Here is a 16,513-nt window from a genome sequence, read left to right as displayed (position 1 = left end):
GCTTGCCAGTTATTTAGGGTAAGTAATTAAATATCAACCCCTCTCTCTCTCTCTCTCTCTCTCTCTCTAAGAAATGAAAAGAAAAAAAAAATCAAGAAAATTAAAATTACAGTCATATCCTATTCGACCACCGGCCCCCAATCCAGGCACAGCTTTGTACTGTTCCCTTTTGGCAGCGTTATATTGTGATCCCCAACTAATTTCTTTTTCAAACTTCAATTATCACTGTTTCAAAAGAATGAAAAATCTTCAACCTTTAAACTCTATTGATAAACTGTTGTGCCAAATTGATACACAATAGAGGTAAATAAAATGAAGTTGATCTTTTAACTCGTGTTAGTTTGATTTCTAAATTGGTTTTAAATTGTATATTTTCAGATCGGGGAGCATTAAGTAGATCCCAATAATACTTTTTTTATATTTAATTAAGTCAGTACTCATAGGAGTGTCAAGATCATTTAAATAGATTTGATCCTGGTAAAAAAAGATGTGAATTTTTAAAATGATGGGTGAGGATGTGACTTCTTGAAATGGCAGAAGATATCGAAAGAGTTTGTATAGTTCTGAATGCTAGTCGGCCATTTTTATCATCAATTAACTTCTATGTCATATTGTGTCATTTACATACTTGGATTTGAACAATTATGTGACTAGACTAAAATTGATAATTTTTTCAATACCAAAAAAGTATCACAATAACTCTTTGGTAATGATACATTTTGAAATACGTAAATGAACATAGTTGACCCCTATTAAATATTTATGAAAAAGTATATACAAATGTGGACTTTGAAATATATATACCATATCGAAATTCATTTTAATTTGATTTAATTACAACAACTGAACACAAGGCCTAAAGAATCCATCTCCTTCCCTACCTGACATGGAATAAACATTGTCCCAGTTCCTAAATCTCCAATCGCAGAACGAAAATATTACTACGACAATATATCTCAACCCTCTATCTCGATCAGCTGCCTACGTCACAATATATCCCATCACACTGATACAATCATCATGAAACGCGCGTGCTCCATTTACACACATTAGTATATATATAACAAATACAACAATCTCACAGTCCACATATTCATCAGTAACCAAGACATGCTACAAAGTTATGAAGATATTACAAACAACATTGTATGGCAAGGTATTAAAAACCTTTGACTCTACAATTTGCGGAAGTATCATGAGTACATTTGCGTGACGTACATACGTGCCTTCACCATCATGGATCCTGCATCTACTCTTACCAAACATTTCAATGATGGAAAGCCCTTTTTTTCCTCCTATGGTGTACTTTTTCACCATACTTAGTAGTGTACAAACACAAATTAATTTTTTCCCGACAATAATCAAGGGGTACGGTTCCGCCCGCCTTGGTTGGACCGTATTTCTTGTGAATTTCCGTCTTCGCTGCTCGTGAACTCTTGGCTCGACAACACCCCGTTCTTTCCAACCCTTCTCACGTCGTAGTCGGAGCTACTGCTCGACCCTAACATCGCGCTTTGTGCCCCCTTCCCTTCCACATTTATAAAGTCATCCAGAGAAACATCACCTTCGAGGGCACGTACAATCTACATGTAAAATATCGTCAAGTTGGATCCATCATATATAAAAAAAAAAAAATTAAAAAGAGGTGTATATATATATATATATATATATAGTTGAGTAAAATTCAAATTACCTGACTCATTTTAGGACGTCTCCTTGCGGAATGCCTAATAGAAGCAGCAGCACAATGCACCATGCGAAGCATCTCCTGGGGATCATAGTTGTCCCCAAGTCGTGGATCCACCAACGCATGGTAGCTTCCTCCGTCAGTAACTTGAATCAGAATAGGCCTAGCCTGTATGTAGATCATCACGATGTTTGATTTAAAATAAACGTATATTAGCACGGTACACAATGTATCTCAATTATTAGTAATTAATAAGTATTTATAATGTAGAAAATGGTATGAATATATACCCAATCAACTAAACTGTCTTCATCATCGTTGGTGAGGTCAATAGGACGACGTCCAGTTATGAGTTCCAAAAGCATGATTCCGTATGAGTAGACATCGGACTTCTCAGTGAGCTTGCCGCTGGAAGCATATTCAGGCGCCAAGTACCTACATTTTGATTACATTTGTAGGAATAGATCAATAATTAATTAACACAACGGTGATCCCTTAATTGATCATATATTCCAAGATACATGAACCCGGATTTTGAATTGTCATCGATTAGATATAGTTTTTGTAATTTGCATGTGAATGAAAAAATGATATTGGCCAGCGTCTTACCCAAATGTTCCCATGATACGAGTTGAAACATGGGTGTGGTTGTCTGAAGAAAGTTTAGCCAATCCAAAATCAGCCACCTGCATGCAATTTAAATTAGAAGAGTGTATAAAATAAACAATAAATAAATTAAATGACATTATAATTACTAAACTGGGAAATAAAAAGAAGAATTAAATAAAAATATGCATTAGCTAGTAGGACACACGCGTAGTCTACCTTTGCATCGAAATTTTGATCTAGCAAAATATTTGCAGCTTTAATATCTCGATGGATAATGCGGGGATGACCTGATTAACAAACAGGATTAGAGATTTCACGAAAAAACGAAAAACAGAAAGAAGAAACAAAGGAGATGGGGATTATAAGCGGATTGGATTTTCTATGAAATTCTTACTGCATGTTCTATTATATTTTTACATATACATCCACATGTACAAACAAAGAATCAAAGGAGATGGGGTTAAGAAGGATGATTGAGAAATTACTTACAGTCCTCATGAAGGTAAGCGAATCCTTTAGCAGATCCAAGAGCAATTCTAAGTCTGGTAGGCCAATCCATGACAGGACGACCAGCTCCTGTATCAGTATATATGTTTTAATTATATATGTAATTTTTCATACTAATTAAAGTTATATAATCAAGTAGAAGTAGGTAGGAGCTGAAGCATTAATTACGTACCATGAAGGTGATATTCAAGAGTGCCATTGGGCACAAACTCGTAAACCAACAGCCTTTGAGATCCCGCAATGCAATGCCCGACCAAGGACACCAGGTGCCGGTGATGCACTCGGCTGATAATATCTACCTCCGCCTGAAACTCCCGCTCACCCTGCCCGCTATTCATTTTCAGGCTCTTCACAGCTATTTCCTTCCCGTTGGGCAGCACTCCCTTGTGTACATAACCAAAGCCCCCCTGCCCCAGCAGATTTGCCTGTGAGAATCCACACGTTGCCGCCGCTAACCCTTCATAAGTGAAGCTGCTTTGGTTGAAACCCAGGGCCACTGCAGGGTGAGGAGGTGGCAGTGCGGCTTGATGTGGACCCGAAAAGCCGGCGGAACTCATCTCGCTGCTGCTCATCATCGGAGGTGGCGGAGGCGGAGCCGCCATCCATCCGTATTCCGAGCTCACTGCCGCACTGGCTGGCTGAGGCGGCGGCGGCATCTTCACCATGTGGTCGTTTGGGGGGCCATTGTTGGCCCAGTTTTGACCGAAGTAATTATCTACGTGATGAAAATTAATTATAATGTTTTTATTCAATTAAACCTTGTTGTGAAAGCTAATTAATTAAATGAAGGAAATGAATTAGACTAAATAATATATATTGAAACAGAGTAATTAATTTAGAGCGTACTTCCATTTCCACGAGAGTTGTCTCTGTAGTATTTGATGTCGTCGTCGTCGTCTCTTCGTTTCCTCCTCCGAGTACAAGCCACCAAGATGATAATCATAATGAGAAGTAGTACTCCGGCACCAACAGCTGCTCCAACTATGATAGCCGTCTGATTGCTGGAACCATCACTCGATGAATCTGGTAATCCGCGTCCTGCTGTTCCCCTTGAAGAAGATTCAGATCGAGATAGGGCATGTGGTGCTGGTGCGCTGTGTCCAGATGAATGTCCATTCGACGACCTGTGCGGAGATGGAGATTTATTGTTGTTGCCATCATCGTCGTTGTTGTTGTTCTTTGAAGGTGGCGAATTAGACGAATTTTCATCTGGAGGAGGAGGAGGAGGAGAGTTAGAAGAATTGTCAGTTGAGTCCGAAGGCGGAGGTGGTGGTGATGAACCATCATCCTGCGACGGTGGAGGTGGTGAAGGGGAGGTACTACCGTCTGGTGGAGGGGGTGATGATGAACTACCACCGTCCGGAGGTGGAGGTGATGATGATGATGAGCTACCATCCGGAGGTGGAGGTGGTGGTGATGAACTAGCGTCATTTGATGGCGGAGGCGGCGATGATGATGATGGAGGAGGCGGTGAAGAGGGGGGCGGCGGCGAGGAATCCGAGGAGGAAGGAGGTGGTGGAGAATTAGAAGTACCAGACGATTGCGAGTCGTCTGGCGAAGAAGACGACATTCTCAAAAGTCAAGGCCGCAAAAGAAGCTTGCGTCCCTACCGTTCTCCCAGTTACAAGGAACCCTGATGAGGATGGAAGATTTAATTAGCAAAATGTTTGGTGAAGTTGTGAGCTAGCTAGCAACCATTCATTCACCTCAAACAAATTAAAACAAAATCAAAACACCAAACACAAACCATCATTCATGAATTAAAGAAAAGAGTAGTAGTACGTACATACGTATCTGTAATTGATCCAAGAAAAAGGATCGGAACGTAATTGGGGGAGAGGAGAAAGGGGAAGAGATAGATTACCTTTAGGAGAAGGGCAGGGGCGGATTTCTGAAAAGGTGGCAAAGAAAGAAAGATGATGCATGGAATTTGTTTTGGGCAAAGGAAACTATTCCCGGCTTTACATCCTCCTAATTCTCCTACAAATACGCTAATTTAATTATATTCCACTTTTCTATTTTTAGCCTTTTTCTTTTATGTGGTACTTCTCTATTGCTTAAACAAAATTTACAATTTAGGGTATGGAGGTGCTGGTTTTGGTCTCATTAAATTAATTTTGACATATATGCACAATCATATACATTTTCATCTCCACGTCAACATATATGCCATTTCAATTCAGTCCTAAACTTTCTAGACTTGGTTGGTTGTGCAAAGGTTTTTATGACAATCAGATGCGCATGTTAGATTTTAGGAGAACTCGTATACAAATTAAATTTGATTGAACCATTGCACCAATCACATAGCATAGCAGTTGTAATAGATTTATTAACTTCAATGAATCTAACATTTATAGGACCCCCTAAGCAAAATCAATAATAAGTATGTATGCACATAAAAAAAATAATGAAATAGTCATAAATATAAAAAAAATATATATAATTAATTATTTATATTTATAGAAATAAGTGTATATGGCAAATTAGACCAAAATTAATTTTGTCCACCTTATATGACGTGTAGGAGAGAGATAAAAACATTAGTTGGTTTTCATTTTAAACAATATAATATGATATGATTCAGCACTCTAATTATGAAATAACTAAGGATAATTATACTCATCTTTCCTAAGATTTGGTGTAATTACACTTAAAAAATTCTCTGATTTTTGTTAATTTCAACTAATTTGATAAATTTTAATTAAAGAATGGACTTATTTGTTAGACAAAAAAAAAATTAGGAGTGCTAAATATAATTTTTTAAATTATATAAGATCTATGTATAATTACATAAAATTTAAGAGAAAGAGAGTATAATTATCCCAAATAATTGCCATAATCTTTGTACATTATTCCAAAATTAACTTTAATCACGTTTTGAAGTTAAGGACCTGAGTATTCTGTGATCCATATTTCACTCAAACTAAATAGGTGTATATAATCATATATGAGAGTATAATAATAAGGGTGGGACATGTACATTGTACACCAATGGAGGGGCCGACACCGAATGACAGTTTAATTATGATGGTGTAAAAAATGATAATCAAAATAAATAGTAGAAAACCAATTTTGGTTTGGGCAAAGAAAAATCCGGAATTCGCCAACCAGAAACATCCGTTTGCCAACTGTATGATCCCCAACACAAAAGTGTGAGGAGAGAGAGAGATAGAGAGAGCGAAAAAGGAGCAAACATTTGATTTGAATCCCAAAACCCCCCAAATTCAACTTCCATCGCCACTCACGCACCACACACAAAAAAGCCTCTACACTTTTTGCTTCACCAGAATCTTAGATCGGGTCAACTCTTCAACCCGATTACTCCCCAACGATGCCGTCCCGCAGAAGAGCTCTGCTCAAGGTTATCATTCTCGGCGACAGTGGGTCAGTTTTCTCGTGTATATTTATACCGGATTAAGTACGTGTGCGCATGTTTGGATATGTGTTCATTCTTGCTGTTTTTATTCGGGTGGAGTGGATCTTTCGTTTCTTGGTTTTGAGGGACAAAATTTTCGATACCTAGGCGTTCTAGGGTTTTAATTTAGGGACATAATATAATTAATCCTTTAATTTAAATTGATCTGACCTTTTGGATCAATAGATTTAGTAGAGGCAAAAGAAAAGGAAAGGAGTAATCAACGGAAACTGGAGTCCTTCCAACTTCCTTTTCGGTGGAATTGAGCATCAGTAAGAGTATTTAGTTAGTGTATCTAGTCATGAAAAATACATCATATGTAGATTACCGATGAAATGCGGAATTCTGCCCGTACAAGCATCTAAAGAAGGAAATGTTTTTCTTAGGACAATCGAATACCTTATGGAACACAACCTAGAAGGTGCATATCTAGGTGTATACATATGAACTATATACATCCATGTATATGTTGTTTTGAATGACAGGTGTCTGGTTCTCTTTTTGTGTGATTTGCAGGGTGGGGAAGACCTCATTGATGAATCAGTATCCTTGAGTTCCATTGATTTATTAAAATAATTGCTAATGCATTTATGCAGCTTACTACCTATTATGAGCACTGATCTTTGTTGCTTGGGTGATGTTTCCTTGACCTGTCATTTAAAGATATGTAAATAAGAAGTTTAGCAACCAGTACAAGGCAACAATTGGTGCAGATTTCCTCACAAAGGAAGTGCAATTTGAGGATCGGCTTTTCACCTTACAGGTTGGACTGGAACGTGAATGTCTTATTATGATAGGAAGTCTTATATTTGGTTGTTATTTGTAGGGGTTACTTGTATACTTTAATGGTATATATTGTGATTATTTTTCCCCAAAAGGCAACAGAAATTGGTGGAGAAGCTAGGAGCCTAGGAGGTTAGCTGAAAAGCAATAATTTGAATTTGTGAATTTGGGTACTGGAATTGTATAGATACCATAGTCAACTGTGCTAGAGAAACATCCTACTGATCCCCTTTTAAGATCATAAGATATGTATCAAACAACTAGTATTTTTGCAACAATGTTTCTTCTGCAATGTGCCCTTTGTTATTTCTAGTTTTGTTTCTTGTCATGCACCCTTTTGATATTTGTACTATTGCCTATCGCGACTCTTTGTTCAATTAGATATGGGATACAGCTGGCCAGGAAAGATTTCAAAGCCTTGGGGTTGCTTTTTACCGTGGTGCTGATTGTTGTGTGCTTGTTTATGACGTCAATGTGATGAAATCATTTGACAATCTTAACAATTGGAGGGAAGAATTCTTAATTCAGGTATTTGCAGTTCTTTTTACCTTCTCAGAGTGCCTGTCTTCTATTACTTTGACTATTTTCTTTCCCAACATATGAAATACGCATGACCTGTCTCATTACCAATGTAGATATTATTATTTGCACTTGTTCTCCTCTAAATCCAGATCTTTAGATGACGTTCATTGAGTATATTGCTTTATGATGGATGGATTATACCAACCTCCTCCACATCCCCGTCTGGAGGAAACAGGAGGCTTAGCACCCAGAAGAAGGGCCAAGCATCCAAAAGCTCACTTTTATCCAAATAAGGGTTCTGTTGAGTTCTCCTCTATTTGTTGTTCTGCTGGGATTAACATGAGTATCGAGTTGGTTCCCTGACCCGGATTGTTCTTGAAACATTTGACATCTTGTTGATAATTGTTTCTTCATATTGCTTAAGGTTCTGTAGCCTTTTCCGAATTCAACTAGTTACCAAGGGTTTGACATTTTTGATAATGAGAGCTTAGTATTAGTTTTGTCATTATGTGACTTATAACTTGGTTCACAAAATGAAAGTACTCAATCACACTGCAGGCAAGCCCATCGGATCCAGAGAATTTCCCATTTGTTGTGATTGGCAACAAGATTGATGTGGATGGTGGAAATAGTAGAGTGGTACTCCTCTCTCACTCCCTTTCTTCTTTGTGCTTTGCCTGTTCTCTTGTTTTCCCCTTTCTCCGGCAGCTTAGGGTTGACTGCTGAAAGAAAAATAGGGGTTTGAAGGAGGTAGCTATGGTTGATGACTATTAGCTGTAGTGTGTGCTATCCTGATGCTCATCACAGATAGGTTTGAATTGCCACAGGTATCTGAGAAAAAGGCTCGGGCGTGGTGTGCCTCGAAAGGGAATATTCCCTACTTTGAGACTTCTGCCAAAGAAGGGACCAATGTTGAAGAGGCTTTCCAGGTCATTGCAAAGAATGCCCTGAAGAGTGGAGAAGAAGAAGAAATGTAAGTAGAAAAACCCATTTCATATCCTGACGGTACTGTTTGATATGAATTTATTTACGATAGTACAAACATTGTCTGTTTGTTTGTGGAGCCCTGTGTGCTGGTTGTGGTCAGCTGATTTCATTTGCCACAAGACTGTTATTATAGCAGGATTAGATGATGCAAATTACATATTAGGAGAGAGGTTCTCAAAATTGAATCTTTTTTTTTATTCATGCCATGGGTTCTCTACAGCCTCTGTTATCTCTATTAGCCCCATAATAGTCACGCTTACTGTACCCAGTTGTTCATATCGAAGCATTTGTTATTCAGCATATTTAGCATATTTAAACTGTATGGCTATGGTAGTTTGACCTGCATGACACTAATCTCTTGATATGGGAATCTTCTGGATCTTGTTGAAGATACTTGCCCGACACAATTGACGTTGGGAGCAGCAGTCAGCAAAGGTCAACTGGATGCGAATGTTGAACAACAATCCAGAAGTTTTCTGCGCAGCACCAGGAACGAAGTGGTCATCCTGTCTCTTTTTGTATTTGTTCCAAGTCAGCTGTATACTAGTGTTTGTGTTGAGTGAACTGGTCTCTTAATGAACATTTTTTTTTTCAACATTCTAAAAAGCTTTTCACTATCAATGCATGCGCTACTTTAAATTGGCAGGAATTCATGTTATTCTTCTATGAGCTGCTTTTCGTTGCTACCCTCTCAGTACAGATAGACTTGGTAGTTAACCATAGACATACCTACCTTGGGGTTAAATACATCAGAACTACCCAGTGCCTGGACGGTGTTTCAAGGTTAATAAGCATATATGCCTAGAAAAGCAGAGATAAGATTTAAAACATTTTGAATGGCATTCCACCAATGAGACTCTGCCTGCATCAGGTACAAACACGGCTGCATCTCAAATCAGTCATGTAGTGCTTGACACTTGAAAAACACACCTAAGTTGAAATACAGTCGAAATGCACATCAAATTGCTAAGATTTTAGTTATTACAAATTTACAGTGATTGAGAAAGGGGGCAACTAATCTACAAACAAAACCGCAAATTGCAATGAGTTAGCAAGTATTCCTCGGTGGAGTAGTGCTATTTGGGTTCCTACTTCTGTTGAGATGCTCTAGGGAAATGAAATAATTTCCGGTCTTTCCTCATGAGCACGTGCCTTCACTGCCAAAACATGATTTACACACCAACCTGAAATTCATAATTGAACTTAAAATGATGATTTGCACGTAAATGGAGGAAAAAGGGGAACTAATTGAGCTAATTAACCTCTAATTAGTATTTGGTGTTGCTGTCCTCTGCTGCCATTTTTTTTATTTTTTGTAATTTTTAGATTTCACTACAGTAAACTTGCTAGTAAAAAACCTAAGGCAATCATTTTTGATTGAATACTCACTTGGAAGAAGAGGGCTGTATATTCAGACAACAAACTTCCCCACCATACTTCAGCAGAAACTACTTCATGCCAATTGAAGAAAGCCTGTCTGCATTAGGCGGCACAGAGCTTCCTGTGGCACTTGCAGTGACAAAATTGCTTGAAGTAGGGTTTGCTGTCATCATCGGCCTAGAAATAGGAGGCCTAAGGGAGTTCATGCCCATAAAGGCTCTTGATGCAGGGTTGGGAAATGTAACTGCGGCTCTATTAGGAGGTAAAATTTGGGAAGGCCGAGCAGATGTCGACATCCCAAATCGTGTTGCAATAATCTGTGCTCTCTCTTGGAAAAGCCTCTGCTTTGACCTATCTAGTTGTTCCTTAACCCGCATCACCACATTTTCCATATCATTAAAGAAAGCCAGCTTCATCTCCAGCTTGTAAAACTGCAATTGGATAACCCAAAGTATTATTACACACATTAAAATATCACTGATTTGAGGTTGTGAACATATTGACAATGAAAGAAAAAAATTCAAACCACATTGAATATAAATAGTCCAAGATTACTGAATCCATCAAACTCATTTCCAGTTCTACCTGTTTCTCTATTAGTGATGAGGAGAGCTGAAGTATTTGATCTTCTTCTTGGTCTGCAAGAAGCTTTGCTTTCACTGCTGCAGCTGAAAGGGCAGTTATAGCAGCTCGCTGCAACTTATTCTTATCAAGATCATGTTTATTCACTATGGGCCCTTTCTTGTCACTACCACATTCTTTAGCTTCTCCATCGCCTGCTTTAACATCAAATAGATTATACTCAATCAGGTTCCCATGCAAATGGTGCATAACAGGCTAAGCGTATCTCCATCAACCAGATAAGTATACCTCACTACAGCCTACATTATGGACAACCAAGACATGTATGTGTGTGTGCCGTGTGTGTTTATGTGTTATCTGTTTATTAAAGGAATCAAGTGCATTTTCCAGACAATGAGATATTTTCATTTCAATGAGATTTACATATTTAAGAATTGAAAACTTTTAGGCCTTTTAATTCCAAATTAATTACTCAGAATTATCAAGCTCAATTATCCCCACAAACATTTCTATCAACGATGACAAGCTACAGGCAGATCTGGAAAAAAGAACCTGTATTGTCTTCTTTTTCAGTCACTGAATTTGATGTGACCAATACATCATCCTCTTTCTTCTCAGAGACAGATATCATATTTTCATCTTTCAGAGGTTCTTTGATCTGAGAGGTCTCCGCAGCTGAAACTCCATCTTCTGATTTCTTCACAGGATCCAACTGAAGCTCACTATGAGATGCCGAGACAACTGATTCTTCAGCATCTTTTGGTGCCTGCTCCTTTGGAGAGTTACTAGGTTCACTAGCAGTGGCTGGTTGGGCTTCCTCATGAGCAGTATCTGATCTATCTGCACGGGCACTACTGGGAACATCCACAGGTTTCTGATCTTTGGAAGTAGAATCTTTTTGTTCATCGCGTTCTTGAGGGGCAGAATCTTTCTTTCCATCATGTTCATCATTGCGTAAACTGATTCTATCAACAACTGAATCAGGTGTTGCCTCCTGCTGCTTTTCAGCAAGTTCATCTTCGTCCTTTCGAGCTTCATGCTCAATTATTTCAGTTGCAGCTCTGAAAATTATATTGAGATCAGAAACAGTAATCATAGACTTAGTATGGAAACAATAACAGAAATACACAAACCCCTCAGAGACGGTGAGATTCTTCTTGTCATCCGGGGGATCTTCCAAAGGGAAACAGTGCCTGGCAGCAAGCTGCTCGCTGGAACAATTGCCAGATAGAGATTTCAAGAGGCTGCGAACTGATGCAGTAGCCATATTAGGTTCCACCAACCGCACTAGGAATGCTGCCTATAACAAAGAACAATACCAGCGTGAATATGCAAACAGAAACAAGCAGGATTTTCAGATTCTGAACTCACTGAAGTGAATTTTATTTCCAAGTTAGTTGTCTGATACTTCTCCTTCAGCAGATGCATGACAAATTACTCATTGAGGGGCAGAGGGAGTAAAGGAACAAAAATCCACATACCAATGTCATCACAGGATTACCAGCTTCAGCAAATGATAGTCTTTCCCCAGGTAGAGAAGAACCCACAGCTTCAAATGCTTCCTTCAGGGCCTTCAGTGCGAAGCTCTCCCCATCTTCAAGACTTTTATCTGACTCGTTGACATCATCCGGCTTAGAGATTTCCATTGGACAGGATGAGTCCTGATGGTCAGTAATAACACCCTGGCTTTCTGTTTTCTCAGGAACATCTTTAAGAGCAGAGTCACCCCCTCGGTCAGCTTTAGGAGCTGAATTTTCAGTACTGGTGGAATCTGGCACCCCATTTTCTTTAGGAGCATCATTATTTTCATCATCTCGATTTAAAAATGCATCTTCAATTGGCATCTGAACAAAGTGCAATATACACTGAGCTTTAGTCTTTGTTGCCACATGCTCAGCAATCTCACTCCAGTTATCTCTAAATAATTCTATCGCTTCAAGCAGTAGAAGAGTTTCTTGATCTGTCCAGTTCCCTCCACTTGCACCACCAGCTTCTGCTGGTTCCATAAGAATGAAATCTGATGGGGACATATCCGAGCCAAACTTCCCATTGTTGAAACAATCAGCACACAAATCAAAATCTGCCTGTTTACAAAATTTGGGTTCAGTGGAAAGGAAAATTTCATGGAAAATATAGGTTTAGGCGCTCAAACTGGCATAACACTCTGCTTCTACTATCCTCCTTCAGGTGGGACTTGCTGCAAGAGAGCTGGCAATGCTGCTTGCATGATAGAACGTGAATTCAAATATTGGACATTGGAAAAGTTGGCAACTCGTGGAAGCAGTCACAGGAAGAGCAAAACTTTTTCTACTATAGAGCAGCTAGTGATACCGCGTAATTATATAGAATGATACAGCAACTTTCTCCCAGTAACTGCCAATTTACAGATGCATGAAAGGGAAAGAAATCATAGATGGATTCCATACATGGCCACAATTTAGTATCAACGTTTTAGTTAGCTTTTCTGTTAGTTTTCTCATGCCTCTCTCATTTCATACACTACTCATTTGACTGGGTTACTGTTGTTTATATCTAATTGCAAGCCCTATTTTAAGTGCTCTTTCATCAGCTAATGTTTTAAACTGAGTATAACATGAACTGAATGATGCAATTCATGAATACTCTCATGTGATAGGTTTCAGAAGTAATTTTGTACAAGGCTTGTCTGTGTAGAGAAATAATTAATTCCATAATATCCATGAACAAAGCAAGCTTTTCTATCAGTTTTAATCATAATGAATTGAATTGCGATAAACAAACATACACATTATGCCACAAATTACTGATTTTTTTAATCCATGCCTCCCACTCCACAAACAGACCTATTACGCATATATGTAATCAGGTGCTTGTAAAAGTAAGCATGCAAAACAGATGCTTCTGGCAACCAGAATATACGTTATAAAAGGGAAAACAATGGCAATGACAAGAAACCTGCTTCTGGCAATGATAGCGCTTCCGAGAGCAATCTGCTGAACAAGAATTACAATGGTATTCAACAGAAGGACCTTCAGATTTCACCAGCTCATCGGCAACAACAGATTCTGGAAAAAATCCAGATGACACCGATGGCATCGCCGCATTCATCTTGGGAACAGCTGGAGTCCATGATTGCACGGTTTCAAACTGAAATAGTTTTTCAACCAAAGACTCCATCTTCCCAGCTTCATCCTTGTTGTCATCAGCAGCAACAATCACAGCAGCAGGATCATGATGTGGGAAAGGATGGTAATTAATCAAACCCCAGTAATCCAGAAACTCCATCACCTCTTGCCGAGCATCCAATTCTCCAACTGTAAGCTCAGAGAGATGCTTCAATTCAATTTGTGCATTTGGATTGAGGTGAAACTTCTTCATTATCCAATTACGTATCTCCATATATATTTCTGGAGTCCTACTTTCTGATTTCCCATTGAAGAATGAAGGCAACATCCTCTCCTCCAGCGGATGGATTTTTGTCCATGAGAACCAACCTACATCACAATAATACCGAAAGAGCAAAACCCATAAATTTTCTAACCTATTCAAAATATCTAAGGTGAATTTTCTAACAAAACCCAAGTGTGGAGCATTTGCAGACATCACATCTAGTAAATAAAATAAAACACAAGAATAGAAAACAAGATCTACAAATATTAAAATCCCCAAATTCTTTTGCCTCCCTAGTTAAAAACTGAGAAGACTGATAAAGCAGGGCAGAGAGGCTGCATTTTGAAACCCAAACTATGTTTTCCTCAACTGCTTCGCACTAGTATTCTGGAAGGAAATCCTCAATGGTTTCCCTCGGCTACCATTCCTACTTAAGTTACCTCACAATCAAAATATGCAACAAATCATAAGCTTAGACGAACAAATATTCAATTTTCCAAATTCTTGGATTGTAAAATGCAAATGGAAACAGGCTTCCTAAAATTCCAAAACAAAACCCTAAGTTCCCAATAGTTGAAAATTACGCCTCAACACTTCACAAGAAAATGCCCCAAGTACCTAAGAAAACCCTAAATTCCCAATACCAGACAATCAGGCTACAGAAACAAAGACTTAACCACAAAATGCAGAAGATAATGTAGTTACATTTTTCCTAAATCAAGCGCTCACTTAATACCCTTAATTCAAGTATTACACAACTGAACAGGTGTAAATCCTCAGAATGGACAATGAGAATGAGAAATTTACTACTAAATTCAACAATTAATATCTCAATATTTAAGAGCAAACAATTAGAGATAGAAACCTCGTCGTAGGAAAAACTCACTGACCAGCATGAATAGGCACGACATGAACATTCGCATCTCTAGACCTAATTGCTTCATATTCAGCCTCAATCTTCGCCTCTAATGCCTCCCAATTCTCACTTATTCTACTCATCTCCTCCGCCTTCGCAGCGGCCTCCCGAGTCTCCGCCTCGGTCTTCACAGGAGCCACCTCAGAGAAGCTGCTGCTGTTGTAAGGTTGCACGCGTGCCCTAGTGCAGGGTCCATTCATGTGGATCGGAGGGAAAGGCACTGCAGACGGCTTTTCCCTAGCCTGTCTCTTGGATGACATCGTCTGAGGAGTCGAGCTGCCGCCTCCGCTGTTGATAGAGGTCGATTTCCGCTTCTGCCCTCCGCCTCTCCGCCGAGACGTCGGTTGCTCCGACAGAAGCGCCTCCGTCATGGATGCGGATGGCGGCGGGGTTCCGGTGGAATCTCTTCGCTTGTCCTCCATTGTCCTTTAGCTCTCGTCAGTCGCCTCTGCAAGACGCATACATCAATGTTGTTTTGTATATCTGTGTAGCTTTATTCTCTGTGACGCCGCCCTATGGTAATATAACGCATAGACCCCAATTGTTTCTCGATGACCTGCCCTGGATTGTCAACGGTTCAGATAGGTGGATTTGATGGTGTATAGGCCCGATACAGACAATTATCAACAAAAATCGTCGAGTGGATTCACCCGCTTTTACGTGTAGAGATGGTAAAGTCGCGGTTTTAAGTAAATGGCCAAAAGAATATGAGTTTCATCCCCAAAAGAAGAGGAGAAAAAAGAACCGTTCGCTCAATTATATATATAACAAAAAATTATTTTGATAGGATAAAAAAATCGCTGTCATTCCTTACATGCCCAAATCTGTTTTTTTTTTTTTTTAATTTTTGTTCAACAACTCCCATCTCTAAACTTTAATAAATTCATTTTTAATCAACCGTGAAAATTAAAACTGAGTTGATCTGTGTATTATTCACATTATAGATTTATTTGAAAAAGTAATATCAAGCTACATAGATAAAATTTCACTTTTCATCCTGTAACTATAGGTATATTTCACTTTTCGTTATTTATTATTTGAATAAATATATTTTGTCTCGTAATTTTGATATTTTTGACACATTTAGTGTTGATTAAACTCAAATATGCCCACTCATATATATTTATAAACTATGATACATGAACACGATATGATAGGGACACAGTAACACAAAAATTTTTAAAAAATTAAGACATCATGACAATATTAATATATGATATATTTTTTTAACTATAAATATTAATCTTTATTTCTCATAAAATTAAAATTAATATGAAAAATAGCAAAAAATAAAACGTAAATAAGCACATTTTGTATTTAAATTCTAAACCAAAGTGCATGGCCTTAGAAAAGTCCAAAGCATATATAATCGATTTATTTTAAAAAGTATGCAATAAAAAGTTCATAATCATCTAAATTAGTTAAATTATCATGACCATCTCTTGAATTTTTAGCAATTTCATCCTAATGGTTCTAGTATGAGAGAAGTGACTTGATTTTGATTTTTTTTTTCATTCATTCCAAAACTTTTTTTCATCTATACTACATGAAAAGAAAAGGCTCTCCACACTCACAAATGGCGGTTAATGACATCGCTACACCAATTTCTTTATGAAGTCAAAAATGCCCCTCAACTGATAAAATAATTAACTTATTTTTAACTTTTAAAATTTTACATTAATTGATAAATTAGTTTTTTTTTCTTTCTTCTTTTTCATTTTAATGTTACATTGATTTATATATTTTATTTTTATTT

The 16,513-nt window shown here is 38.2% G+C and overlaps 3 protein-coding genes across 5 annotated transcripts; 1 reads left to right on the top strand and 2 right to left on the bottom strand.

The window, feature by feature from the left end:
• Window positions 1–1,018: 1,018 nt before the first annotated feature.
• LOC105169627 (putative proline-rich receptor-like protein kinase PERK6) lies at window positions 1,019–4,754 on the bottom strand. 3 transcript variants are annotated; one of them, XM_011090077.3, is made up of 10 exons: window positions 4,668–4,754; window positions 4,127–4,436; window positions 3,650–4,012; window positions 2,976–3,518; window positions 2,786–2,872; window positions 2,513–2,583; window positions 2,297–2,373; window positions 1,978–2,122; window positions 1,694–1,855; window positions 1,019–1,583 (listed from the first exon to the last, which is right to left on the bottom strand). In XM_011090077.3, exons 2-10 carry the CDS (start codon window positions 4,371–4,373, stop codon window positions 1,362–1,364), a joined length of 1,917 nt encoding a protein of 638 aa, XP_011088379.1. In that variant the 5' UTR covers window positions 4,374–4,436; window positions 4,668–4,754; the 3' UTR covers window positions 1,019–1,361. The 3 variants fall into 3 exon arrangements, with proteins under 3 accessions (XP_011088379.1, XP_011088376.1, XP_011088377.1); XM_011090074.3 differs by having other exon boundaries at window positions 3,650–4,436; XM_011090075.3 differs by lacking the exon at window positions 4,668–4,754 and adding an exon at window positions 4,590–4,653 and having other exon boundaries at window positions 3,650–4,436.
• A 1,140-nt stretch (window positions 4,755–5,894) lies between these two features.
• Window positions 5,895–9,159, top strand: LOC105169625 (ras-related protein Rab7). Its single transcript, XM_011090073.3, has 7 exons — window positions 5,895–6,187; window positions 6,735–6,761; window positions 6,882–6,981; window positions 7,383–7,529; window positions 8,082–8,162; window positions 8,351–8,496; window positions 8,901–9,159. Exons 1-7 carry the CDS (start codon window positions 6,135–6,137, stop codon window positions 8,965–8,967), a joined length of 621 nt encoding a protein of 206 aa, XP_011088375.1. The 5' UTR covers window positions 5,895–6,134; the 3' UTR covers window positions 8,968–9,159.
• A 167-nt stretch (window positions 9,160–9,326) lies between these two features.
• On the bottom strand, window positions 9,327–15,333 carry CHB3 (DNA-binding family protein). Its single transcript, XM_088883281.1, has 8 exons — window positions 14,732–15,333; window positions 13,407–13,945; window positions 11,954–12,556; window positions 11,606–11,772; window positions 11,025–11,533; window positions 10,476–10,666; window positions 9,900–10,321; window positions 9,327–9,694 (listed from the first exon to the last, which is right to left on the bottom strand). Exons 1-7 carry the CDS (start codon window positions 15,177–15,179, stop codon window positions 9,959–9,961), a joined length of 2,820 nt encoding a protein of 939 aa, XP_088739407.1. The 5' UTR covers window positions 15,180–15,333; the 3' UTR covers window positions 9,327–9,694; window positions 9,900–9,958.
• Window positions 15,334–16,513: the final 1,180 nt, after the last annotated feature.

The sequence above is a fragment of the Sesamum indicum genome, linkage group LG8 (genome assembly GCF_026168435.1).
Source record: "Sesamum indicum cultivar Baizhima isolate 11 linkage group LG8, ASM2616843v1, whole genome shotgun sequence".
Taxonomy (NCBI): Eukaryota; Viridiplantae; Streptophyta; class Magnoliopsida; order Lamiales; family Pedaliaceae; genus Sesamum; species Sesamum indicum.
Note: the sequence above shows the minus strand (reverse complement) of the source record. Positions and strands in the feature narration are given on the sequence as shown.

Excerpts from the sequence above, each read along its gene's own strand:
- LOC105169627 (XM_011090074.3), bottom strand. The coding sequence starts at position 4,373 with ATGTCGTCTTCTTCGCCAGACGACTCGCAATCGTCTGGTACTTCTAAT. Across the intron at positions 1,856-1,977 it reads AAGACAGTTTAGTTGATTGG|GCTAGGCCTATTCTGATTCA; the intron begins GTATATATTCAT and ends ATCTACATACAG. Across the intron at positions 1,584-1,693 it reads GACGTCCTAAAATGAGTCAG|ATTGTACGTGCCCTCGAAGG; the intron begins GTAATTTGAATT and ends TTTTACATGTAG.
- CHB3 (XM_088883281.1), bottom strand. The coding sequence starts at position 15,179 with ATGGAGGACAAGCGAAGAGATTCCACCGGAACCCCGCCGCCATCCGCA. Across the intron at positions 10,667-11,024 it reads TGAAAAAGAAGACAATACAG|GCGATGGAGAAGCTAAAGAA; the intron begins GTTCTTTTTTCC and ends ATGTTAAAGCAG. Across the intron at positions 10,322-10,475 it reads CATCACTAATAGAGAAACAG|TTTTACAAGCTGGAGATGAA; the intron begins GTAGAACTGGAA and ends ATCCAATTGCAG.
- LOC105169625 (XM_011090073.3), top strand. The coding sequence starts at position 6,135 with ATGCCGTCCCGCAGAAGAGCTCTGCTCAAGGTTATCATTCTCGGCGAC. Across the intron at positions 7,530-8,081 it reads GGGAAGAATTCTTAATTCAG|GCAAGCCCATCGGATCCAGA; the intron begins GTATTTGCAGTT and ends ATCACACTGCAG. Across the intron at positions 8,163-8,350 it reads ATGGTGGAAATAGTAGAGTG|GTATCTGAGAAAAAGGCTCG; the intron begins GTACTCCTCTCT and ends GAATTGCCACAG.